This window comes from Mixophyes fleayi, chromosome 3, assembly GCF_038048845.1.
Source record: "Mixophyes fleayi isolate aMixFle1 chromosome 3, aMixFle1.hap1, whole genome shotgun sequence".
Taxonomy (NCBI): Eukaryota; Metazoa; Chordata; class Amphibia; order Anura; family Limnodynastidae; genus Mixophyes; species Mixophyes fleayi.
In genome coordinates this window covers 341,183,377-341,206,605 of record NC_134404.1, presented here as the reverse complement: position 1 = coordinate 341,206,605, position 23,229 = coordinate 341,183,377, and the positions used below count along the sequence as shown (strand labels likewise).

Here is a 23,229-nt window from a genome sequence, read left to right as displayed (position 1 = left end):
GAAAGTCAATCTACATCTAGTTTTGCAGAATAGCAGGTACAAGTGGTAATATGCATGGTGGAGGGTGACTCCACACTAATGTCACTTTAGTATCACCCCCTAACATTCTGCCCAGGTCCCAGCACAGTGTCTGTATCCACCAGCTGCCCAGAGACAGGAACTACCACAGAACCTGTATCCACTAATTGCCTGGAGCTAAGAACTAGCACAGAACCTGTATCCACTAATTACCTGGAGCTAAGAACTAGCACAGGACCTGTATCCACTAATTACCTGGAGCTAAGAACTAGCACAGGACCTGTATCCACTAATTATCTGGAGCTAAGAACTAGCACAGAACCTGTATCCACCATCTGTCTGGAGTCCAGAACTAGCACTGTGGCTGTATTATCAACAGCTACAATTGTTTTTCCGCTACTTTACGGATCACGTATTTCCTCCACTAAGATCGTTTTCCTACTTTACCTTCTGTTTTATGTCATTATATGGTTTGGGACTGGTGCTTATGAGGGATTTAATCAATAAAGTTAAGGAGGATCTTTTGTGGTTATGGCTACTGCTTACCAATACGATATTGGTGTGATCAGAGATGGTGGCAAGGAGGTGCTGGGGGCAGACTAAGTGTGGATCAGACCACTATAAAAATGAACCTGTTGATACCAAAGTTTGTGGCTGACTACTGGGGCGTAGTCGTCAGACATATTTAATTAAAACGTTGGCATTAATGCCTGGATATATGGCATGTGGGGATCTCAAAAGGGTTGGAGAGAGCGGTGGGTGTGTGGCACAGATTTGAGGGGTCAAATCTTCTTGGTGTATGGGGGTACTGGAGGGTCTTGGTTTATGTGGGTTATCTCTTCATTGGTAATAATGTTTGGTGGTACGGGAAGGTACCTCCAAGGCAAGGTCCTAATGGCATGGTGGTGTTTGAGGGACCTGACCTCTTGCCGTACAGTGGCTGGGGGGCTGCACGTGCTGGTGAGTACAGACCTCCACACAGCTCAGCCAGTTAGATGGTGACTATGGGAAAATATTTGATCATTTTAGGTAACAAACTAAGTAATAAGAGGGTTCTGTAAATGTAATTTTGTAAGGGCCCCTGTGTCCCACTGAATGACGATAAACTCCACTCGGTTTTGTCAGGGAAGGCAGCCCTCCGTCAGCTACCCCAGAGATGCAAGTGTTGCGTAATAATATAATACTCCAGCAATTAACTAATGGATTTATAACGCTGTAGCACCTGAGATATTTCATTAGTCGGCTGTTACATAGATTGCATTTGTTATTGATAGTGTGTTGTGGAGAATAAATTAAGCTAATTGGAATCCCAGGCCACCCGCCACTTAACTGCACTGACACCAAATCACATCATATGTTCTGATAACAATGGTCATTTGTAAACGTTGATAATGAGAATTCTGCTGTACTCAGTCCCTTAAAGCGGACACAGCGGAGGTAGCATTTTGTGGGATGAACCAATATCCAGCCTATCCAATCACTAGGAAGTACGTTCATGGCATCAATCCACTGAGAGCATACGTAGGGCCCACGTCAATCAAAAGACGACTATAACTGGCAACACGTAAGAAGATTTCTGTATGTCTGCAGAATGCTGACAATAAGCAGAGCCTGACATGGGCCTGATTGGCCGTGTGGTTATTCGGATTTCTCCAGCTCTGAACATGGGCTGTTTATTTGTCTGTAGAATCACATTCCAGTGAAAAAAGATGCCCCTAGATAGAGACGAGCTTCCAGAATTAAACCCAGCTGGTCAGAAGGCCGAACGGATATCACAACCCAGCAGGAAGCGCTTTATCGGGAAGTCACTTGTGTGGGGAAAATAGAACAGGTGCAGACGGAGTGGGTGCATGGCAGAGCGTGCCGGACAGGATGAGGTGTAATACACAAGTAATGGAGACATTATACAGCTTCAGATTATAGCTAATTACATTATATGATTACAGAACCACAACAGGACATTTGCAGGCAGCAAAACAAGAACAAAGAGCAATTAGTATACAAAATGGAGAGCTACTAAAATAGTATTAATTATAGTAAAAAATAAAATTACCCTTCAAAATTAACATCCGATGGTTATAAAAAAAATAGTAAATATATTTTCTTTATTGACGCTGAAATAGAAAAAAAAAAAAAAGTTGTAGCAACTGCAAAACAGGTTTAAAAGTAAAATTAAGTTAATGGCAAATATTTTTTTTGAATCATGATTATTGCTTTTATTGAATTTAATATTACCGATTCATTAATACTTGTATTGAGTACTTTGAGACAGACACATTGATGATACAATACAGTGATTGTTTTAGGGATTGTGCAGGCAGCGTTTTGTATCTACAGGTATTACACTCGCTACGTCTTTGGATCAGTGCTGGATTTGTGTATTCAGCGTGATCTGTGATCCCTACTTTATTTACGTCTGTATTCCCTACCAGTCACTTCCCCACATCTGCTCATCTGGAACCTTAGATTTATGCAAAAAAAAAATTATTTACATTTGACATTTAAAGAAAAAGTCAAACTGAAAATAAAAAATACATTAATACATTATTCTAATAATTAGAACTGACCGGGGGTCCCTTAACTTTTGCAAAGTGTTAATGCTGCTCTGATTTTAAATATTTTTTTTTATATTTGTTTTTGTTTGCTGGACCCTATAATGATATCACAATAAACCTATTGTTTGTGTGCACCCAGTAGATAGGCCCCACCCCAATCACATGACAATCCCAAGTGTTCCATAATGACAAAAGTTCCAGTTAAAACTGAGTACAATTAATCATTATAACGTAAGATAGATTTCATTGTAAGTGAACAAGCAACTGAAGTTATGTTACCAAAACAGGTAGATTTATGGCAATGTTCTCACATTTAAAGGTTTGCTATACGAAAAACCCCAGAACATATACACAGACACAGAAGTGAGGGAAATATATATATATATATATATATATATATATATAAAAGTTTAATTTTCTCTAGTAAGACAGTATATTCTAATAAAAAGGTGCAAATAAAAAGTACACTATTAATTTAAGTCATTTATATAATTAAACTGACCAACGAATGAGGACACGTAAAGCATTACTCCAAAAAAGGACCCCCCCCCCCCCAAAAAAAGATTTGTCTGGAGGCAAGATGGCGTCTCGTGTTACGACACAATTGCAATTTATGACGCTGAAATTTTGCAGCAGTTTTTAATTACTTTTAGTACAATAGCGCCCTCTACATTTTTAAACATATATTATGAAATGCATGGTACAAAAATATACAGGTTATTAACAAAACTCCTGGCTTCCTATTTTTTTTTTAATAATACTGACACGTATTTTCAGGTATTTTATTTATTTATTTTGTACGTTTTTAAATAAAGCCATAAAAAGTGCAATTTTATTAAAACTGTTGCAGTTTTATCCTGGTCATTAGTTGTTCAGTCTTGGCTGAGCCGAGTCGTTGAGCGGTTATTATATATGATAATGGTTGAAATGAACCTCATAATTGCAGATGATCATCAATGGTTCTGCAGTTGTAACATTGAAAATATTTCATTTCATGCCTAAGAGGAAGTGGAACGTGGAAATTGTTGGCGCAAGTTTTGGGGTGATCTGTAAAATCGTTATCTGTAGAATCCATCCACAACCATGGTTAGGAAACTCTACACCTGACTAACGCAGCAGGGAAAGTCTAATGTAAAGTCTGCACTGAGCCACAGCTGCCAATCAGAAATAAGCGTTTATCTATCGGAGGCAAGTCAGGCAATGCAAGCAAGCATCTCATTGGGTACTGTAGTGCTCATTTTGCACCTAAATGTATCATTAGTACATTAATGATTAGCATTAGGACACTGAAATAATACAATTCTGTAAGGTACATAGCCCGTTTAATTCTTAATACATAGATATATAGATCTTGTGCTATTAGATCATTACATCGCCTATAAAATGAGGGTGTCTGAGAACGATCTGTTTATGAGAATCCCTTAATAAATATTCTCTCCCGCGTTCTACAAACCTTCCAGTAAAGATGAGAACTGACACATCCACAACCCGGCCTTTACCTGCAAAGTCAAACTCCATCAACACAACTGATATCCCAAATGTATATAATCAGCCATTGCTGAATCCACGAAGGTCTTTATACTTTTATTATATTAAACATTGAATTCAATAAACCCAACGGACATATAACATGACTTACAGAAACGACTATATCTAGCGAGATTTGCAAGAGAAGTTGCTATGATTGGTTAATGGACACAACTTTGCATTAATACAACCTTCCAATTGAGAAAAAAAACATATGAATGTGCTGTGTATGTTTAATGATCTGCAATAAACCGTTTAAGGATTTTTTTTACTATTGCAAGTTGAAACAGTTTACATTGGAAAATCAAAGTTTCTTCTTTAATTTTATCGATTCTCGTAGTATTCAGCATATAGTATATTCTCTGGACTCAAGCAATGTCCATGTATGAACTTGGCTGCATATCAAAATTTTCACACACGTACCACAAATTTTGTTATTTTGGCCCCGCCCCCTCGAAGCAATCGCACCCATTCACAGCAGGGAGGGCTAAAACGCTGCAATTTCCGGTGAATTACGAGCTTGAGGTCCCCATTACACCCATTGCACTAGGAAGTGGCAGAATGTGTGAAAATGCTGCTCTCCCGGGAGTACGGGAGACCTACCCAGAATTCAGGGGTCTCCTGGAAATTCCAGAACAATGTGAAAATATGATCTTTATGTTTCAGTGTGACAGGAGCCTCACATTACTACTCTGTGCTGCTTACACTATCTCTCAGTCTGCTGCTTCTATTCCTCTCCTCACATCATGTCACTGCTCCTGTCACATGCAGCCCTGTCCTCACTAACACATCACTCATCTCCTGATATACTCTGTGCTGCTGGGAGACCCTGCTCCTTCCACTATATAACTCTCAGTCTGTGGCTTCCTGCTGCCTCCATTCCCCTCCTCACATCATGTCCCTGCCCCTGTTACATGCAGCCCTGTCCTCACTAACACATCACTCATCTCCTGATATACTCTGTGCTGCTGGGGACCCTGCTCCTTCCACTATATAACTCTCAGTCTGTGGCTTCCTGGTGCCTCCATTCCCCTCCTCACATCATGTTACTGCCCCTGTCACATGCAGCTCTGTCCTCACTAACACATCGCTGATATACTCTGTGCTGCTGGGGGACCCTGCTCCTTCCACTATATAACTCTCAGTCTGTGGCTTCCTGCTGCCTCCATTCCCCTCCTCACATCATGTCACTGCCCCTGTCACATGCAGCCCTGTCCTCACTAACAATCACACAGAATAATACAACCATTGTAAGATTAGCACAGTCATCTCCTGAAATAATCTGTGCTGCTTTGGTAATTCTGATGACTTGATTGGCTACAGGTTTTTCCTCTGTCTGGGCACCCTACTCAAACACACCTTAAAATATTTTACAAATACATTACAGACAATGTAAGGCAATTGTCATGTATGGTTTGAAAACATCATGTTATATCTTAATGTAAATAGTGATCTTACTGAGTTTATCCAATGTAGCTCTTAAGGCTCCTGACCCAACAATCTTATGAACAGATAGGCTGGATAAATGGTCAGGCAACATAATGGCGCCCCCTTGTGTGTGCATGTAAGAGGTACACCTTAACTACTCATAAGGCAATGTAATATCTTGCAAAAGTACCTTCTAAATCTCTCAATTTCAGGATAAACTATGAGTGACATTTGGCTCTCGGAGTCGAGAGGGACTTTCCATTGTCATCTATGTATCCTGATAATTATTTTATTTTGTAAGTATTTTGCCGACTTTAAGAAATTGAAATTAAGTTTAAAAAAAAGTAAAAAATAAATAAATCACATCCACCTTTAATAAAGCCAACAAAAATATGTTTTATTTCTTGGGATCTAGATATTGTTACATAATTCCACATTTACATCTTATTTCTACCCCAGTCTTCTGCAGGTGAACAAGTCCCACTTGTTAGGCGTAGATATGCTGCTTGGCAGAAGAACTAGCAATCTTCCTTATCAAAAGTGTAAATGAAAGACACCAGTCAGTGACTTCATCAATGTCTCTGATTGGAGAACAGCAAGTCATGAATTATTCATTAAACATAATTCTTTATTTGCTCTCTTTGGGGATGAGTGATAGAAGTAATTTGTTACATAGTTATTTACCTTATGGAACGGATGGTTCAGATAAACTAAAGTAGGAAGGTTAGGTGAAGACGGAGGGCAAGAGGCTGTTATAGAATCTTTACTACAACAATGTGTTACATTTATTATAAGTATTCCAGATTAAACTGTGATAGGAGGACATGTGAGTCTATAGATTCTTATAGTTGTCTGCTCTCCTGGGGTATCAAGGAGACTCCAAAATTGTTGAAAGACCTCCTGGACTCCCAGGAGAGAGACTATGCTCCCAGAAAGGTGCTCACTGGCTTTAAACATGGGCGGGGACCTGTTGTCATTATGCAAATTGAATCAATGATTTCATGAAGCCACTCCCACCTCTTCTATATATATATATATATATATATATATATATATATATATATATATATATTAAAGCAGGCAAAAATGCACTACAAGGCCAGGTACACACTACAAGCTTTTCACCTTGGCCGATAACACAATAAATGTTCAGCCAGAAGTTGTATTAGTGTGTACGCTCCAACGATGAGCGATTATCGTTCCAAACCACATTATATTGTATTATTTGATGTTATAAATGGGTTAAAACTCTTGTTCTATGATGTAACAATGTTGCTCCAATCCTGCAGTGTGTATGTACTCAGGACCGCCAGTGTCCATAGATCTCTATGCAGTGTGCAGAGTCACCATCTTTTCAGCCGATGGTTATGACAGATGAAGAGCACAGATCTGACGGTAAAACTTGTACTTTTTGTTTTCTGTCGTTGGTAAAATCGTTAAAGATGTCGTATCAGGAGAAATTTTCTGTAGTGTGTACCCAGCTAAAGGGTGTATCCACTCACAATGCCCAAGGCAGCGCCAACTCAACGACAAACTTAAGTTTTCAACACGAAATAAACCTACAATATCGTGATCACTATCATCATCATCACTGACACAACACAATATGGAAATGTATGTTCCCATCTCACATGTACACATGGAAGAACAACCTCACATACTCAATCTACCTCTACTTATATGAAAGACGAACGTACTCGCGTCTCAAACAAAACATTGTTCTACTGTGGATTAGTAAAACTGTGATCCTGAGCTGGAATCACCAGTCAGCACCTTCTGGACATCGATCCGATTCCCAACTTTGCAGCCACATCCCCCCCCCCACTGACTGATTACTAGGGAGGGATCGAGCAGGAACTTATAGTTTGTTATCTGTGTTCTATATGGTTATAGATGCATTGTTAGCGGTCACTGTTAGACTACATACGAAGCTGCATATTGTGCATCATTTGACTCTGCAGCCTATTAATGAGAGGAACGACACACACGTATCCCATTGCCGGACAACGGGTGTAGCCGATGACACATTGTGACAAGCTGCAGAATCCTCTGTGTGCGACATAAGATATTGGGTCTGTGCAACGTGTCACCTCTCCCGGCTGGTAGAGACTTGCAGTGATTTTCACAGAACAGGATTTATTTTCCTTTAATAATTAATACTGAACGGGTCGTTTCCTGATTAGCTGCAGAGGCACCAGGGAAGGTAAAAATGTATAATCTAGTGCAAATTCTCCGCATTGCGGGCATCACTATTAGGGCTTTGTACCTTTCGAGACAGAACGCCCACATCTCTTATTTACAACACTGAATTACGGACAACCTGTTTCCTCACTATAACAATTTACATGGATCGTTCAGATGTTTAATGACAGGGTAAAACATATAGGCAGACACTGTATCTTCTGCAGGGTTAGAAAGACGCGCAGTCCTCAACCTCCCCTGAATCCTCCTTGTAGAACGACATTAGTCCGATCATAGTATTTGTTCTGAACAGATCTCTCCGTCACCCACCGACTGACCAGTGTAAAGTGCCTGTTCCTTATACATAGTGGAGGCTGAACCAATGTTCATGGGAATACAGAATATTCCACAAGGAACTAGCGACATTACTGAGCCACAAAACTTCAAGACCCAACAGACATTTGTTACTTATATAAGTTTGTACCCCAGAGTTCACCTGCTGTGTCTGGGATATTCTGGTGTCTTCAGACCGGCCAGACACGGTACAAATATATGTGACAATCTTCCTAAATTGTCTTCTGCTGCAGATCTTGTCACCCCCTCTCTTGTAGACCTCTCCTATTATCCAGCATTAACCGTTCACTGAGGTACGCGTAGATGCCTCAATTTCACAAACTACGACCACATCCTTCTCAGTGCCTCACACCTCAGCGATTTAATGCATTCTAATGGACATTGATTCTGCTCACTCTTTAGCTACTACCACTATGTATAACAGATAATTCGCTAAATAACAGCTAGGAAGAAAAGGGCCATTCCTGATTTTTTTTAAATCACTTTCGTGTCTTCAGTGATCCCGATTTTTATATCAATGTTGACAACATCAATGAATAGTGAAACGAAATGTACAAAAATAATTGACTTTAGTGTGGCGTAATGCATTGCATATCTTTTAAAAGGAGAAATCAGATGACAGAATGTTGTTATTATATACTGTTCCGTTCATTTACCATCATCTATTCCTTCTGAATTCCCCATAGTGTTAATAATCTCTTCTTTCAGGAACGCACTAGATAAGAAAATTACACCGACAAATGAATCATTTTCACCTACGTATCTATTATTGCCACAGAATGTACCATGTCCCATATCACCAACAAGACACCGGCGTTAAGTGCTCAAGTTCACTGTGACGGTTAATGAAGTTCTATAAAAATGAGTTGGACGTTGGAGAATGGTATTGCCACAACGTCACTTTTCATTGGTTGGCGTGGATCAGCTGATCAGGAGCCACCTTGAGCGGATACAGTTCATTAGATGGAGATACAGGGCTTGGCATTGATTAAATAAGGACAAAAACGGTTTAAAAGATGAAAGCCAAAGACTACGGCCTGCACTGGGAGGTCGACAAACCCAAAGGTGGCACGTACAACGATTGTGGTGCCTCCTGCCACCCACACTCCACAACTTCTGGATGAAACACAACCATCGGAGGTTTCTCTACTTCAACCGCGAGCCATTGGCCTTCATGGCTGTCTAAACTCTCCAAATGCCGACTCGGAGACTCGCTGCTAAGTACTACAAAGCAGCTTTCCCTCGCATTCGGATCAGTAGCTGCCCGGCTTATCCACCGAGATCAATTCTGATGTTGGACGAACTTCAGACATAACATTAGTTCCAATGTGCTTCAACTGGAGATAAAGGGTTTTTTTTGGCACTCCCACGTGTCCGCTCAAAAGACCTCATAAGTGCCGGCTGTCAGGAATCCAGACCCGATGACGCATCACTTTCCCACTGGTTACGAAACGTTGTGCTTTTGTGGAGCCAGCTCGAATGTGAACAATTTGGCCTCGATGTGGCAGCATCTTTTAAGCCAATGTTAACGATGGCAACACATGAGGAGGTGAAAAGTGCATGAAAAGTTGCAAAAATACATTGGTTTTTATGTTCAGTTTCAGAAATTGGAGACAGTCCTGGAATCACAAAGAGTGCGTAAGTTTGTGCAATGTCCTGTACAGGGCTCAAATTTAGACAGATCTGAAAAAATACCCATTTATATAACTTGCATCTGGGGATCTTGAATTTATTATAAAAAGAAACTTTACTAGAAATGTCCGACTTTTCTGTTTTGCAAACCTGAATTCTCAACCGTGTCCTGGATATGAAGTACTTGTCGTTATATACATCCATGTCTGACCGCCAAATGGGCCCGCCATCTCTTCTTTCGGGGACGTCAGTTTGTTTGTTTTTTTATTATTCACAAAGCCGGTGACCTTGGGCAGATACTGTACAAATTACCGTTACTTCTGAAATGTTACACAGTGCAAAAGAAAGATCTGGCACTTGTAAAGCGAGACGGCAGGACGTGACTCGCTCTCCCCACCATGTTTTCGGCCGCAGGTCTTCTCAGACGCTTATAGACACGGACCTCGTGCATTATTCAGGCATATAATCGCTCCGCTGAGGCACTTCGAGAAGCTTGATTTCCAAGCGATATTGGGAACGATTTCAGTCACACAGAGGTAAAGTTTTATTTGTTCCACAAGGAAACATATTCTTTCCAGTAACCTCGAGTCGTCTTCCACGCGTTGTCTCTGTTCCGCTGCCTCTACTGTTTGGTTCCTAATAATTTAACTTAGTCACCGCTCTCTCTCGGCTAGTGTCCAAAATTTGGTTTCCCGAGCGCTTACGGTTCCTCTTAAGTTTGGATAAGTCCTTGTCAAACACCTCTCCAGATCGTAGTGCAGACACCAGGTCATCGAACTCCCCACCTTCTTCTGATGTACTCCCAGCCTTCGACTTCTTCAGTCTTCTTTCCTTCTCGCGTTGTTCCTTCAGCTGAAAATACAAAAAAAAATGAGTTTGTATGGTCCTATATCTGGGTTTGGCACACACGTGGCCACCTGTGGTAGTCTTTATATTGATAATGACAACGTGACCACAGGAGGGCAAACTGTACTACCCCACATATCTCAGATCTCAGAGGTGTTCCTGGAGAAGCTCACATTTTAGAACAATCTGTTACATTCTATGGGGGTATCTGTGTACAAAGTACTGCTGGCACTGGGGGGGGGGGGTATCTATGTACAAAGTCCAGCTGGCACTGGGGGGGGGGGGGTATCTGTGTACAAAGTACTACTGGCACTGGGGGGGGTATCTGTGTACAATATACAGCTGGCCCTGGGGGGGGGGTATCTGTGTACAAAGTACTGCTGGCACTGGGGGGGGGATATCTGTGTACAATATACAGCTGGCACTGGGGGTATCTGTGCACAATGTACAGCTGGCACTGGGGGGTGGGGTACCTGGGCACAATGTACAGCTGGCATTGGGGGGGGGTATCTGTGCACAATGTACAGCTGGCACTGGGGGGAGGTACCTGGGCACAATGTACAGCTGGCACTGGTGGGGGGTATCTGTGCACAATGTACAGCTGGCATTGGGGGGGGGGGGATTATCTGTGCACAATGTAGAGCTGGCACTGGGGGGGTACCTGGGCACAATGTACAGCTGGCAGTGGGGGGGGGTACCTGGGCACAATATACAGCTGGCAGTGGGGGGGAAGGGGGTATCTGTGCACAATGTACAGCTGACACAGGGGGGGGGGGATTTCTATGTACAATGTCCAGCTGGCACATGAGGTATCTGTGTAATATTAGACTGGTAATGGGGGCAGTCTGAGGTATACAATTTTTGGCAATTAGGTGTCTCTCTCTGTATTATGTTACTGGGGATAGTCCTGGTGCATTAGTCCAACCCAGGCAAATCTTCGTTAGTAAATAACCCCCAATGTCTTATAATTCCTCCAGATAATCTGCCGATGTCACCACTAGGCAGACTTCTCAGGGTCTCCGGTTTCCAGGTGCCGGTTTTGGTGATGAAAGAAGAGAATGAAACGTGACCTCTTATCCCAGCGCAGACATGTAAAGAGATGAGGATTCCTGACAACGCCGCTCTCTAGATCAGAGACTTCCTCTCACTACCCCGGCCTGTGAGAAGTGCTCCCCCAGGAGGGAGAGAGTTAATGGAAGGAGACTGATGTATACAACACGCTGTAACACTAACCGGGTCTTTGGGAAAATGTTAAACCTTCCAGAGAGGTTATTTCCCATGAATCACTGGGGAATAGAGCAAATGACTCGGAGAGCTGAGGTATTAATCGCTCATCACCCCCGAGGGGTCCCCCAACATTACATCATGCAGAGACAAAGTGGTTTTAGCAGCTTTTATTACAGTACAGAGACGCTGAATGCAGAGAGGAACTAACTTACCAATTATCCCTGTCACATGTTATCCTTAGAATAACCAGTCATCAAACACATGTAGGCTTAAAGTGTAACTCTCTTACAGGCTGCTATATTGTGAGCTGAACTGCACTTGGTGGAGGGGGAGGGGCAGCCATTTTATAGGAAATCATTTCACTAGGAACCAGTGACATCACTGAGAGTGCAGCCTATCCAGTCACTAGGAACCAGTGACATCACTGAGAATGCAGCCTATCCAGTCACTAGGAACCAGTGACATCACTGAGAGTGCAGCCTATCCAGTCACTAGGAACCAGTGACATCACTGAGAGTGCAACCTATCCAGTCACTAGGAACCAGTGACATCACTGAGAATGCAGCCTATCCAGTCACTAGGAACCAGTGACATCACTGAGAATGCAGCCTATCCAGTTACTAGGAACCAGTGACATCACTGAGAATGCAGCCTATCCAGTCTCTAGGAACCAGTGACATCACTGAGAATGCAGCCTATCCAGTCACTAGGAACCAGTGACATCACTGAGAGTGCAGCCTATCCAGTCACTAGGAACTAGTGATATCACTGAGAGTGCAGCCTATCCAGTCACTAGGAACCAGTGACATCACTGAGAGTGCAGCCTATCCGTTCACTTGGAACCAGTGACATCACTGAGAGTGCAGCCTATCCAGTCACTAGGAACCAGTGACATCACTGAGAGTGCAGCCTATCCAGTCACTAGGAACCAGTGACATCACTGAGAGTGCAGCCTATCCAGTCACTAGGAACTAGTGATATCACTGAGAGTGCAGCCTATCCATTCAGTAGGAACCAGTGACATCACTGAGTGTGCAGCCTATCCATTCACTAGGAACCAGTGACATCACTGAGAGTGCAGCCTATCCAGTCACTAGGAACCAGTGACATCACTGAGAGTGCAGCCTATCCATTCAGTAGGAACCAGTGACATCACTGAGTGTGCAACCTATCCAGTCACTGGGAACCAGTGACATCACTGAGAGTGCAGCCTATCCATTCAGTAGGAACCAGTGACATCACTGAGTGTGCAGCCTATCCATTCACTAGGAACCAGTGACATCACTGAGAATGCAGGTAAGTGCTCTGTGTACGGATAGGACAGGTAAGTGCTCTGTGTATAGATAGGACAGGTAAGTGCTCTGTGTAGGGATAGGACAGGTAAGTGCTCTGTGTATGGATAGGACATGTAAGTGCTCTGTGTATGGATAGGACAGGTAAGTGATCTGTGTAGGGATAGGACAGGTAAGTGCTATGTGTAGGGATATGACAGGTAAGTGCTATGTGTAGGGATAGGACAGGTAAGTGCTATGTGTAGTGATAAGACAGGTAAGTACTCTGTGTTTAGATAGGACAGGTAAGTGCTCTGTGTATAGATAGGACAGGTAAGTGCTCTGTGTATGGATAGGACAGGTAAGTGCTCTGTGTATAGATAGGACAGGTAAGTGCTCTGTGTATGGATAGGACAGGTAAGTGCTCTGTGTATGGATAGGACAGGTAAGTGCTCTGTGTATGAATAGGACAGGTAGGTGCTCTGTGTACGGATAGGACAGGTAAGTGCTCTGTGTATGGGTAGGACAGGTATATATAACCCCTAAAAAGCCTCAATGTGATAACGGATATTGTAGTGATGTAGACACTCACCATGGCCTCCATACGAGCCCGACGTTCCTCCTCCTCCTTCTTCTTCCTCATGTTCTCCAGGTCCTGCTTGGCCTCAGAGAACGACTGCAGGAAGGTATCGAAAATGCCAAAGAACTCATCCGGCTGCATTTTGCCCTCACACTCCCCAAAATGCTTCATGGCCTTGGCGAACTAAGAGAATGGAAACAACGGGGCTGGTCACTAACAGTAAGGTGAGGTTAACTGCGGCCACACTGTGCCGTATACTGTATAGAATACATACATAGTACATGTACAGCACTGGGCACAATACCCAACAGAGAGACAGGAATAATGTAACTATGTCTGAGAAATGTCTGATTATTAGCGGACGTTCACTGCGTTATATGCTGCCAAGTACAAACCATCTGATCACTAATGGGAGAGGTAGTGCCCCCCCGCCTCATACGGCTGGGGACGCTGGAACCGCAGAGAGGTGACGGAGGAGGTCACAATGGGGCAGCGTCACCCTCCGATGTAACTTACAGTAAGGGGTACACTATTCCTAATAATACGATTGTCTGTTCAGATAATAACATCAGAATTCACTGATTATACAGATATTGTTCCTGATTCATTAAGGAAAGGAAAGCGAAACAAAGGAGTAACTTTGTGCCTGTGCAAAACCATGTTGTATTGGAGGGGGGGGGGGTAAATTTAAAATGTGGGGACAGATTTATAGTTGGGGAATGTCCTAGATCAACTTTACATTTCAGTGTAACAATAAAGCTATCAGGTATTTGTGCTACATGAAAAAACAGCCAGTATTTATCTTATGTACAAAATACTAAAATTTGCACCCCTTGTATTGTAACATGGTTTGTCCAGGAGAAAACTTATTTTTTTTCCCCCTTACTCAGGCCCTTTATATTTACATAAACCAGCAAGTGGCGCCCTCTAGCAGCAGACGTCTGTAGCTCACCAGGTTGAGCAAGTCTTACCAGTAAATAGCATACTTGCCAACTCTACCGGAATGTCCGGGAAACTCCCGAAATCCAGTTCGGTCTCCTGGACTCCCGGGAGAGCAGGCAAGTCTCCCCCATCCCACAAATCCCTGGCCAAAATGATGCGATTTGAGGTGAATTGCTTCATCTTGGCCTCGCCACCGGAGACAAAACACCATTTTCGTCGCGGGGGGCAGGACCAAAATGATGCGATTGACTGCACCCCGCCCCTCCTGCCCTCTTGCCATGGGCGGGGGGAAATATAGAAATTGTTTCATAGACTCTGTAATCCAGGCTCAATTATAATGATATCTACCCTCATGTCCTTTTTGCCCCTTTATTATAACTACCCCCCCCCCCCCCCCAACCTTCTCACGCCCACATACACCACTGGGGAGGACCAAGTGCTCTTTGCTGCATTTTAACTACTCTCGCTGAACAGCATAAAACCAACATATAGGTGCAGCTGTCTCAGAATCACAACAGATTCAGTAGAAGTGGTACTATGCAGTTGTCCGAAGATTATGGATTATCAGTTCTATGCTAGCCTAGTTTCCATTGCTATAAGATGAACTATGTCCAGAGGCCTGGACCCCTTCCCGCTTCCTCCATGACTGATCCTTAAATGAAGTACAGGACTGCCTGTGATTAAGGACCCGAGATGTGTCCGCTGGGCTCATCTCTTCTCTCTATGACTGTTTTATGAGGCAGCGGCTGCATTACTCACACCTATTGATGTACGATTCCTTCCACTTGTGTTCCACAGTAAATATTTTACTGAAATCTATATCCACTTGGCTGGCGATTGTGTTTGAATTATCATCAGTGTTTTTAGTGGCAAACACAAAGTGCTGAAATACCAGGATCCTGCTCCAGGGCGAGTGATCTCTATAGACTCATTTTTATTGGGGTAGAAGGAAAATATACGGCTGCTTTGCTCAACGGGTGCATTTTATGCACTAAATCTGCCCCGGATCCCCAAAGTAAATCTCCTGTGTAAATTCCCTTATCTCATCTGGATTCTCAGACTGTTAAGTAGCCCAATGTAAACACAAGGGTCTGCTTTCCTCCTTAACCTGACTGTCATTAATTATTGCAGATGACCTGTAACACATATCCCCTATTAGAACGTGGCCCCCAGTCTGCAGTAAGTTACAACGTCTGTCATTACACTCAACGTACAGTAGTCAAAGGGGGACAGAAACGGCACCAAAAAGAAACAACAGAAGAATTTCGGGAATTTTTTATTTGAAAAAAGTTTTGTTTTAACTTAAACGTTTCCTGACTTTACCTCTGTTCTCCAATGAGGATTTTATTTATTTTTCACATCTTTTCTTTTGTGTAGTGAATCCAAAAATATTTACATTTTAACATTACAGTAATTATATTGGATCGAAACAGAAAGATAGGTTTAGAGAAACGTTGGTCAAAATATTTTACGCACATAATGACATTCAGGGAAACAGTCCTAGTGACATATTGGGCCTCATTTCATCAACACTCATCATCAACATTTATTTATATAGCGCCAGCAAATTCCGTAGCGCTGTACAGCAGAATGTTATTTTGGGACCTGAACAGAAAAAAAAACCAACGTTCTTCAAGTCCCAGGATTCTCTGGTGGCCGTGGCTTACTGGCACTTGTAGTTCTACAAGCTCCAATCACATCCAAGCATTTAATGGCTGCAAGGGCTTGCTGGGACTTGTAGTGCCACATAATAATTCATGTTTTATCACTGATTATGGCACCCACATGGAATGCCTCGGTGCTATCAGTACAGGGCTGGTATTCCACATGGGGCGGGAACGACATTTTTTTCTTACCAGCGCGATTCTTTTGGGAATTCAGCCCGTGCTGACTAGCTTGGACCTGGTTGTTTATTCTGCAGGGTGAAGGGCCAAGATGGCTGTTCACCAAACTAGCGCTAACCAGCCCAATCTATCAGTGTTGGTGCAGGTTTTAATCTATTACATGGAGTATTGGGCAGCACATGGTGGCTCAGTGGTTAGCACTTCTGCCTCACAGCACTGGGGTCATAAGTTCAATTCCCGACCATGGCCTTATCTGTGTGGAGTTTGTATGTTCTCCCCGTGTTTGTGTGGGTTTCCTCCGGGTGCTCCGGTTTCCTCCCACACTCCAAAAACATACTGGTAGGTTAATTGGCTGCTATCAGATTGACCCTAATCTGTCTGTCTGTCTGTGTGTGTTAGGGAATTTAGACTGTAAGCTCCAATGTGATTGACAAATATTCTCTGAACAGCGCTGCAGAATTGGTGGCGCTATATATGTATATATATATATATATATATATATATATATATATATATATATATATATATATATATATATATATATCTGATGATGATACATCCTAAAGTATCTTTGCACTATGACCATAAAATATATGTCTGATGACACAAACTGTATTGTTTTGTCTGAGGCCAATGTAGGACTATACACAACACAAAAGAAAAGTGGACTCTGGCCCGACAGGCTTACAATCTAATTAGGTAGTCAGAAAGTCACACAGCCAGAAGGGTAGGTTATCGGGATCTATAACGGGTGGGATTTCAGTGTATATGGAGCTTCATCACTAAGGAGCAACACAGAAGTGTAATAGATACATTTTGTTATATTTGCCCTGGAGATCTGTGACTTTTAAATCTCAGCAGCAGTCTACTGGTATCATTATACTACTAAGAGTTAACGCCTGCCGAGAAGGCAACACAGAATGGAGTTTGAAGTGGAAAAGCTTGGGCCTAATATAGATAGGACACTGGTTTGACAGTAGAATCATCTGCTGACAGCAAAGAAAAAGACTTTTGCTGAACAGGGTACATTTTATATTCAGAAACGTGCACGTCTCACTCCCATCACATAATACTACATCGTGCAGACAGACTCTCAGAACGTGGGACTTGGACCTGCCCAATATGTGTTTTTCCCCTCTTTATAACGTACCTCACAGGCAGAAAGAGGAAAAGTACAGTCTGCAGATGGTTGGAGCAGATTTATATAAAACGAGATATTATATTGGCCTTTTAAGGTTTTGAACGTCAATGAAAAAAGGAAAAAAATTCAAAAGGAAAATATGAAAAGAAGAAGCAGAAAATAACCATCACGATTCTGGGTTTTATTGTGTGCAGAATATTTCCATACGGAGCAGATACTTTATTTATTGTTATCTCAGTTTTTCCAAGTTATCATTGGCTCATAGTCCTTATTTCTTCACCAAACAGTAAGAAGAACATTTCACAACTGACCTGATCGCTAACTGGCTGCAGAATCGTATTTCACACCTCTATTTAAAGCCACCTACTTCCTGATTGGCTGACACTGCAGAACACAATAACGCTGCAACATCCTGATTGGCTCAGGTTAGTACTGTAAAGAGCCTTTATAGGTCTGTTATTTCCTAATTGGCTGGAGTGAGGGCTGCAGAGCACTTTTATTAGAGCTCCCAGCCTGGGTCAGCAGACTCTGTTATTTTACGAGACTGGTAGACGGGGATCTGCAAGTTTTATTTCATAAATAGACATTTAATGGATTCCTATGTTTATATAGCTCCATCGTGTAAGTGCACTTTAACATTTACATCTACACTGACTCTTCTGTCAAAGCCCTATTTAGGGTCACGCTTCCTTACATGTGAAGACACATGGATTTAGGGCACTCTATATGATGGCAAAAAAGGGAAATAAAAATTATTTGGGGTCATTTAGTCTGCAAAAGCATTTGGAGTTTTGGTGATGCCAATTGTTGCCTGCGTTATGTACACATTTCTGCACTTCGCATACGCACTCAAAATGCATCTGTATCTTAATTTTTGCGTATTGTGACTTGCATGGCCTCATTTAAGGAGAGGTGGGACAGGGGCGGACAAGCGTAGGCCGATTATAGTAAGGGCGTGTTGATGTAAGTGCGACACAGCGATATGTGGTACCAGAGCACTGGTGCAAAGACACTGGTGCAATGATGATGATGATGACCATCATTATTATTATTTTTATTATTACCATTTATTTATATAGCAACACTAATTCCGCAGCTCTGTACAGAGAACTCACTCACATCCGTCCCTGCCCCATTGGGCTTACAGTCTAAATTCTCTAACATACACACACAGACAGACAGAGAAAGAGACTAGGGTCAATTTTGATAGCAGCCAATTAATCTACCAGTATGTTTCTGGAGTGTGGGAGGAAACCGGAGCACACGGAGGAAACCCACGCAAACACGGGGAGAACATACAAACTCCTCACAGATAAGGTCATGGTCAGGAATTGAACTCATGACCCCAGTGCTGTAAGGCAGAAGTGCTAACCACTTAACCACTGTGCTGCCCGGCATTATGTAACCGCTTCTGATTGGCCGACTGCATATTGACCTCTTCCGCTTTAGCGCGCGACCGCCTTCTCACATTACTTCCGTTTGGACTACTGCAAGAAATAAGATTCCTATTGGTTTTCTGAAGGGGTAAAACAACGAATGTGGGGTGTTCGTATTTAGATATTTTTTTTATAGAAAAAATTACTTTCACATTTATTAGTAACAGACAAGACAACATTTTCTCTTGTGTACATAACACTTCATTACATAATTATATTGTGAAAGTATTTGTATTGTTGCACTAGTGTTATTACTGGTATAACCGAGTGCATTAAATCTTCATTATTTGTCACTTGGCAAAAGTCATTGGAGCCCATATAGAATATTAAAACTTAGCTGTATAATGTCTGTGTCTCCCTGTGTTTGCCTTGAAAAAGCCTAGCACAGCGAAACGCGTGTTGTTGTCTAAGCTGTGTGTTTTTCCTCCTTTTATAGTCTCAATTAGAGTACGAATCGCAAACCGCGTGGGCTTACTGAGAGCATTTTAGTAGCGTATGCCCAAACCCAGAGAATTAGATATCTATAGGCAGCGGATAATTCACCCTATCAGCTAAAGCACAGGGAGGCACAGACATCATACGGCTCTATATCCACTGATTATCCCACAACCGCAGAGGGTTTAACTTTTTATTCTGAACGGAGCTTTACCATGAAAATATTGCTTTTGACTCCTCAATTGCAATTGATATCAACTTCCTCAGATTGCTTCACCACAAGTGCAGCGAGTAATCTCATATTGGATAATAAGGAACTACACACAGTCTTTTATTTTCAGAGTTTTTATTTCACTTTTGACACTATTTCACATTTATTCACTTATATTTCACTGTTTTTATCCAATTATTTTAGTTTTAACAAATAAAGGTTAAGTTTAAATATTCTATATGGGCTCCAACGGCTTTTGCCAAGTGACAGATAATGAAGATTTGGTGCACTCGGTAATACCAGTTCTTCTTCTCCCTTTTTGCCCTCATATTATTATATTGTGTACAGATAGGGTAATGGGACTGTAGAATTTACTACTAACACTGACAGATCACATCTCTACGTCGTTATTAGGTGTACGTAAGTATACGCACTTGTACTTTGAGATACGTCGGACTTAACACAACACACAGAAGTCTTTTATTGCAGACATAATTTTCTGCTTACATTCAGAGTGCAAATATGTCCGACTCAAAATGAGGCCCATTATGCGCATATTGTTACTGGCCCAGAGCTGCACGCCCCAATCGGGCAAGTTCATGGTTAATTTGCGCGAATAATGTATGTGACCATAGTGTCCGTGAAGCTCCACAGAAATGGTCAAAACTTCAATCTACTCTCTCACACTCCCTGCGGCCATCTCTGTTGTGGGATTCCATTGTCAGCGGCCATCTTTGCTGTGGGATTCCGTCAGCGGCCATCTTTGTTGTGGGATTCCATTGTCAGCAGCCATCTTTGACCCTGTCAATTCCTATTTGAACGTTCCTACTTTTACAAGTTCTTGTCCGATTTGCTTCCGGGTGTGCTACTTGCACCCTCCAGTGTGATAATCCTTTGTTGCACCCTGTGTTTCTCTAATGCTACGATATCATTTTATTATTCAAAATTTCTTTAATCTAGCCAAAGGGAAGCATGTTCACACTCTATACTAGGCCTGGCCAACCTGTGGCTCTCCAGGTGTTGTGACACTACAAGTCCCAGCATACTGTCTGCTATCGGCTGGCTATCCACTGGCAAAGCATTCTGGGACTTATGGTTACATAACACCTGGAGAGCCACAAGTTAGCCAGGTCTGGTCTATACAATCTGCCAGGTTCTTACTAAACTTTTAGCTGGAGATAGATGTTGTTGTTTTTTTTTAATGATGTGTATTTTATGTTCTATCAACAAATGAGAAAAAAAACGTAACAGCTCCCAGACTCAGTCGGCATGGCTGCTAACATATACAGCAGCTGAGAACAACTTGCCAGAGGAGTGAATGGTGAGATCATCCCCAAAACGTTCTGCCAGCGAATCCCCCTGCGCTCCGGAGAATTGGTGGGAAACTGATGAGCAATGATTTAGTTTGTTACATGAACTGTGTCAGTACAAATACAACCAGGCCCTGCCGTTGTCAGACTAAGAGGGGATGTTATTCCTTTATATAGAAGCTGCTCTGTGTGAATTATGGAGGTAAAACAGTATCTGACATTAAGGTTCTGAGCAATTCCTGACGTTCAGGTACATACAGTGGACCCTTAAATATCTACGTTCCAATTACTAATATCCTCAGTCATAGATGTACATTTATCCTGATTGTTGATGTTTTTTCCTTGTAAACCCCCAATCTACAAAGCTCTATATTCTCTCTACTACACAATTTCTTGCTTGAATAAAAGAAACAATATTCAGAATGAATTGTATTTAAAAGGTATCCAACAATGGTTTTGTAAAATACATTATCCAGATAAAAGAAACATAAACATATTCCTGTCCAATGCTCAGGAAAGACGTATGTCTACCCCAAACAGCTTTCTACCTTTGCTCCAAAGTTTCCATGTCAGAGATGACAGCTGTCAGCAAATTTATCAACAGTCAGGAAGAAAAACCTTTCAATTTTTGCACATTTTCACACATCAACGAGAAAGTTGCAAAACAATTTATACACCATCCTGTCAGAGCAATAATAATACACACAGAAGTGGAACAAATGGGATTTTCATCAGTGTGACGATGTGTCAGTAAAATTGTTTCACTGCCAGAACAATTTACACCTTGATTAGTAAATGACCCTGACAATCTGTAACATAACTGGACGTTTCCAGATAAATTGTAAAACACAACCTGTGTCTACGGTTCCAACATAACCGTCATTCAATCCCGCAATGGTTTATATTCCTGAATAATAGATTGTTATTCTTATAGTTCTAGCTCCTTCCCCTGATACACCCAGAGACTGTGAAACTGTTCCCCTCCGCTGGTTTCCCCCTAATTGTGCCATTTATAGAATCAAAGCCGCTTTGACACAAGACTCTTTGAACTGACAAGTTGGAATAGATCTTAATAGCTAAACAATCCCCCTATTTAACAGACAGAGGCCTTAGTGAGAGGACTGAGGGGAATCGGTGCCTGTCTTCTGCAAAAAACAGAATTAAAAGGATCCATCCTATGGAGACAGTGAGAAATATTAAGTTCTTAAAGGAGAACTATCATGGAGATAAACAAACTAATTATATATTTAATTGCAGCAAAATCATAAATATTTGAAAGCAGTCATTACGATCTCACCTGGAAATATAAATTAGTCTTTGCTATGAACTCAGATGCTCATCACCGATGATGTACCAGACTTTACAATTCTGACTACCTAGTTGCTGGTGTCAGGTTTTATAGAAGCAGGCACCAGCAACTGCCGAGTCTAAATTCGTAATGCAGTTATATCCTGTTAGGGGTTTATATCAAAGTGTGGTTTAAACTAGTAGTTTTGCTATAGGTCCTATTTAACCATTTAAAACAGTTGCCATATCAGTGTCCAGACTGTGAGATCTTGTTGCATTCAGCACTGCTGATAAACTGGTGTTAGAGGGAAGTCACAACCCTTCTGCCGACGCAGATCATTAAAGGCGAGGTAGCCAACATGTGCAGGGGAACTGAGGGTCCAGGAGGAGCTCTGGCATATAGAGGCCGCAAGCAAAGTGCTGTTCTACAAGCTCTACAAACGATACAGTGACCTAGATGGTGCAGTCAGCGGTCCGCTTAGATCCCTAATGTTTCATACCTTATCCTGAGCCTCACTTAGAAGGTCCTCCAGCTCCGAGAAACTGAAACTAGCCACCGTTATGAAGTCGCTCATTACTGGCACAAAACGGTCTCCGGGCTCCCTGTACTGACGCTTCTGATACTCCAACTCCTAAGGAAGGAAGAAGAGATTAATGCCGACACTGAACATGCATTAATACGGATTTACAAACACTTCCAACTGTCTATAGCGTTAATAGGTTTTATCGCGTCTATTAGAACAGGGATACACTGCCTCTTCATTTATCATAGTTTCACTTATTCACAAACTTTTAGAATGGATGCTGAACCTGATAAGCAAAGAGCAGCCGGTTAATGATCTAGTCTCGCAGTGTGAGGAGCTCTGCAGGATTCAAAGAACAGGGTTTTCCACCAACAACGCGATCCCAGTGGTGCAATGCTCACCATTGTGCGATTCTTGTCATATTACAGGAAACCAGGACACAGCAAATGTGTCAGGGATCTAATGTCACCTTATCAATGA

The 23,229-nt window shown here is 42.1% G+C and overlaps 1 protein-coding gene across 4 annotated transcripts in view; it reads right to left on the bottom strand.

The window, feature by feature from the left end:
- Positions 1 to 5,899: 5,899 nt before the first annotated feature.
- Positions 5,900 to 23,229, bottom strand: part of DAAM2 (dishevelled associated activator of morphogenesis 2) — a 206,183-nt gene continuing 188,853 nt past the window's right edge. For all 4 annotated transcript variants that reach the window (XM_075204422.1, XM_075204426.1, XM_075204425.1 and 1 more), the window contains 3 exons: positions 22,726 to 22,857; positions 13,632 to 13,802; positions 5,900 to 10,547 (listed from right to left, as the gene is read on the bottom strand). In XM_075204422.1, coding sequence (XP_075060523.1) covers positions 10,332 to 10,547; positions 13,632 to 13,802; positions 22,726 to 22,857 — 519 coding nt within the window. In that variant the 3' untranslated portion in view covers positions 5,900 to 10,331. The remainder of the gene's footprint in view (positions 10,548 to 13,631; positions 13,803 to 22,725; positions 22,858 to 23,229) is intronic.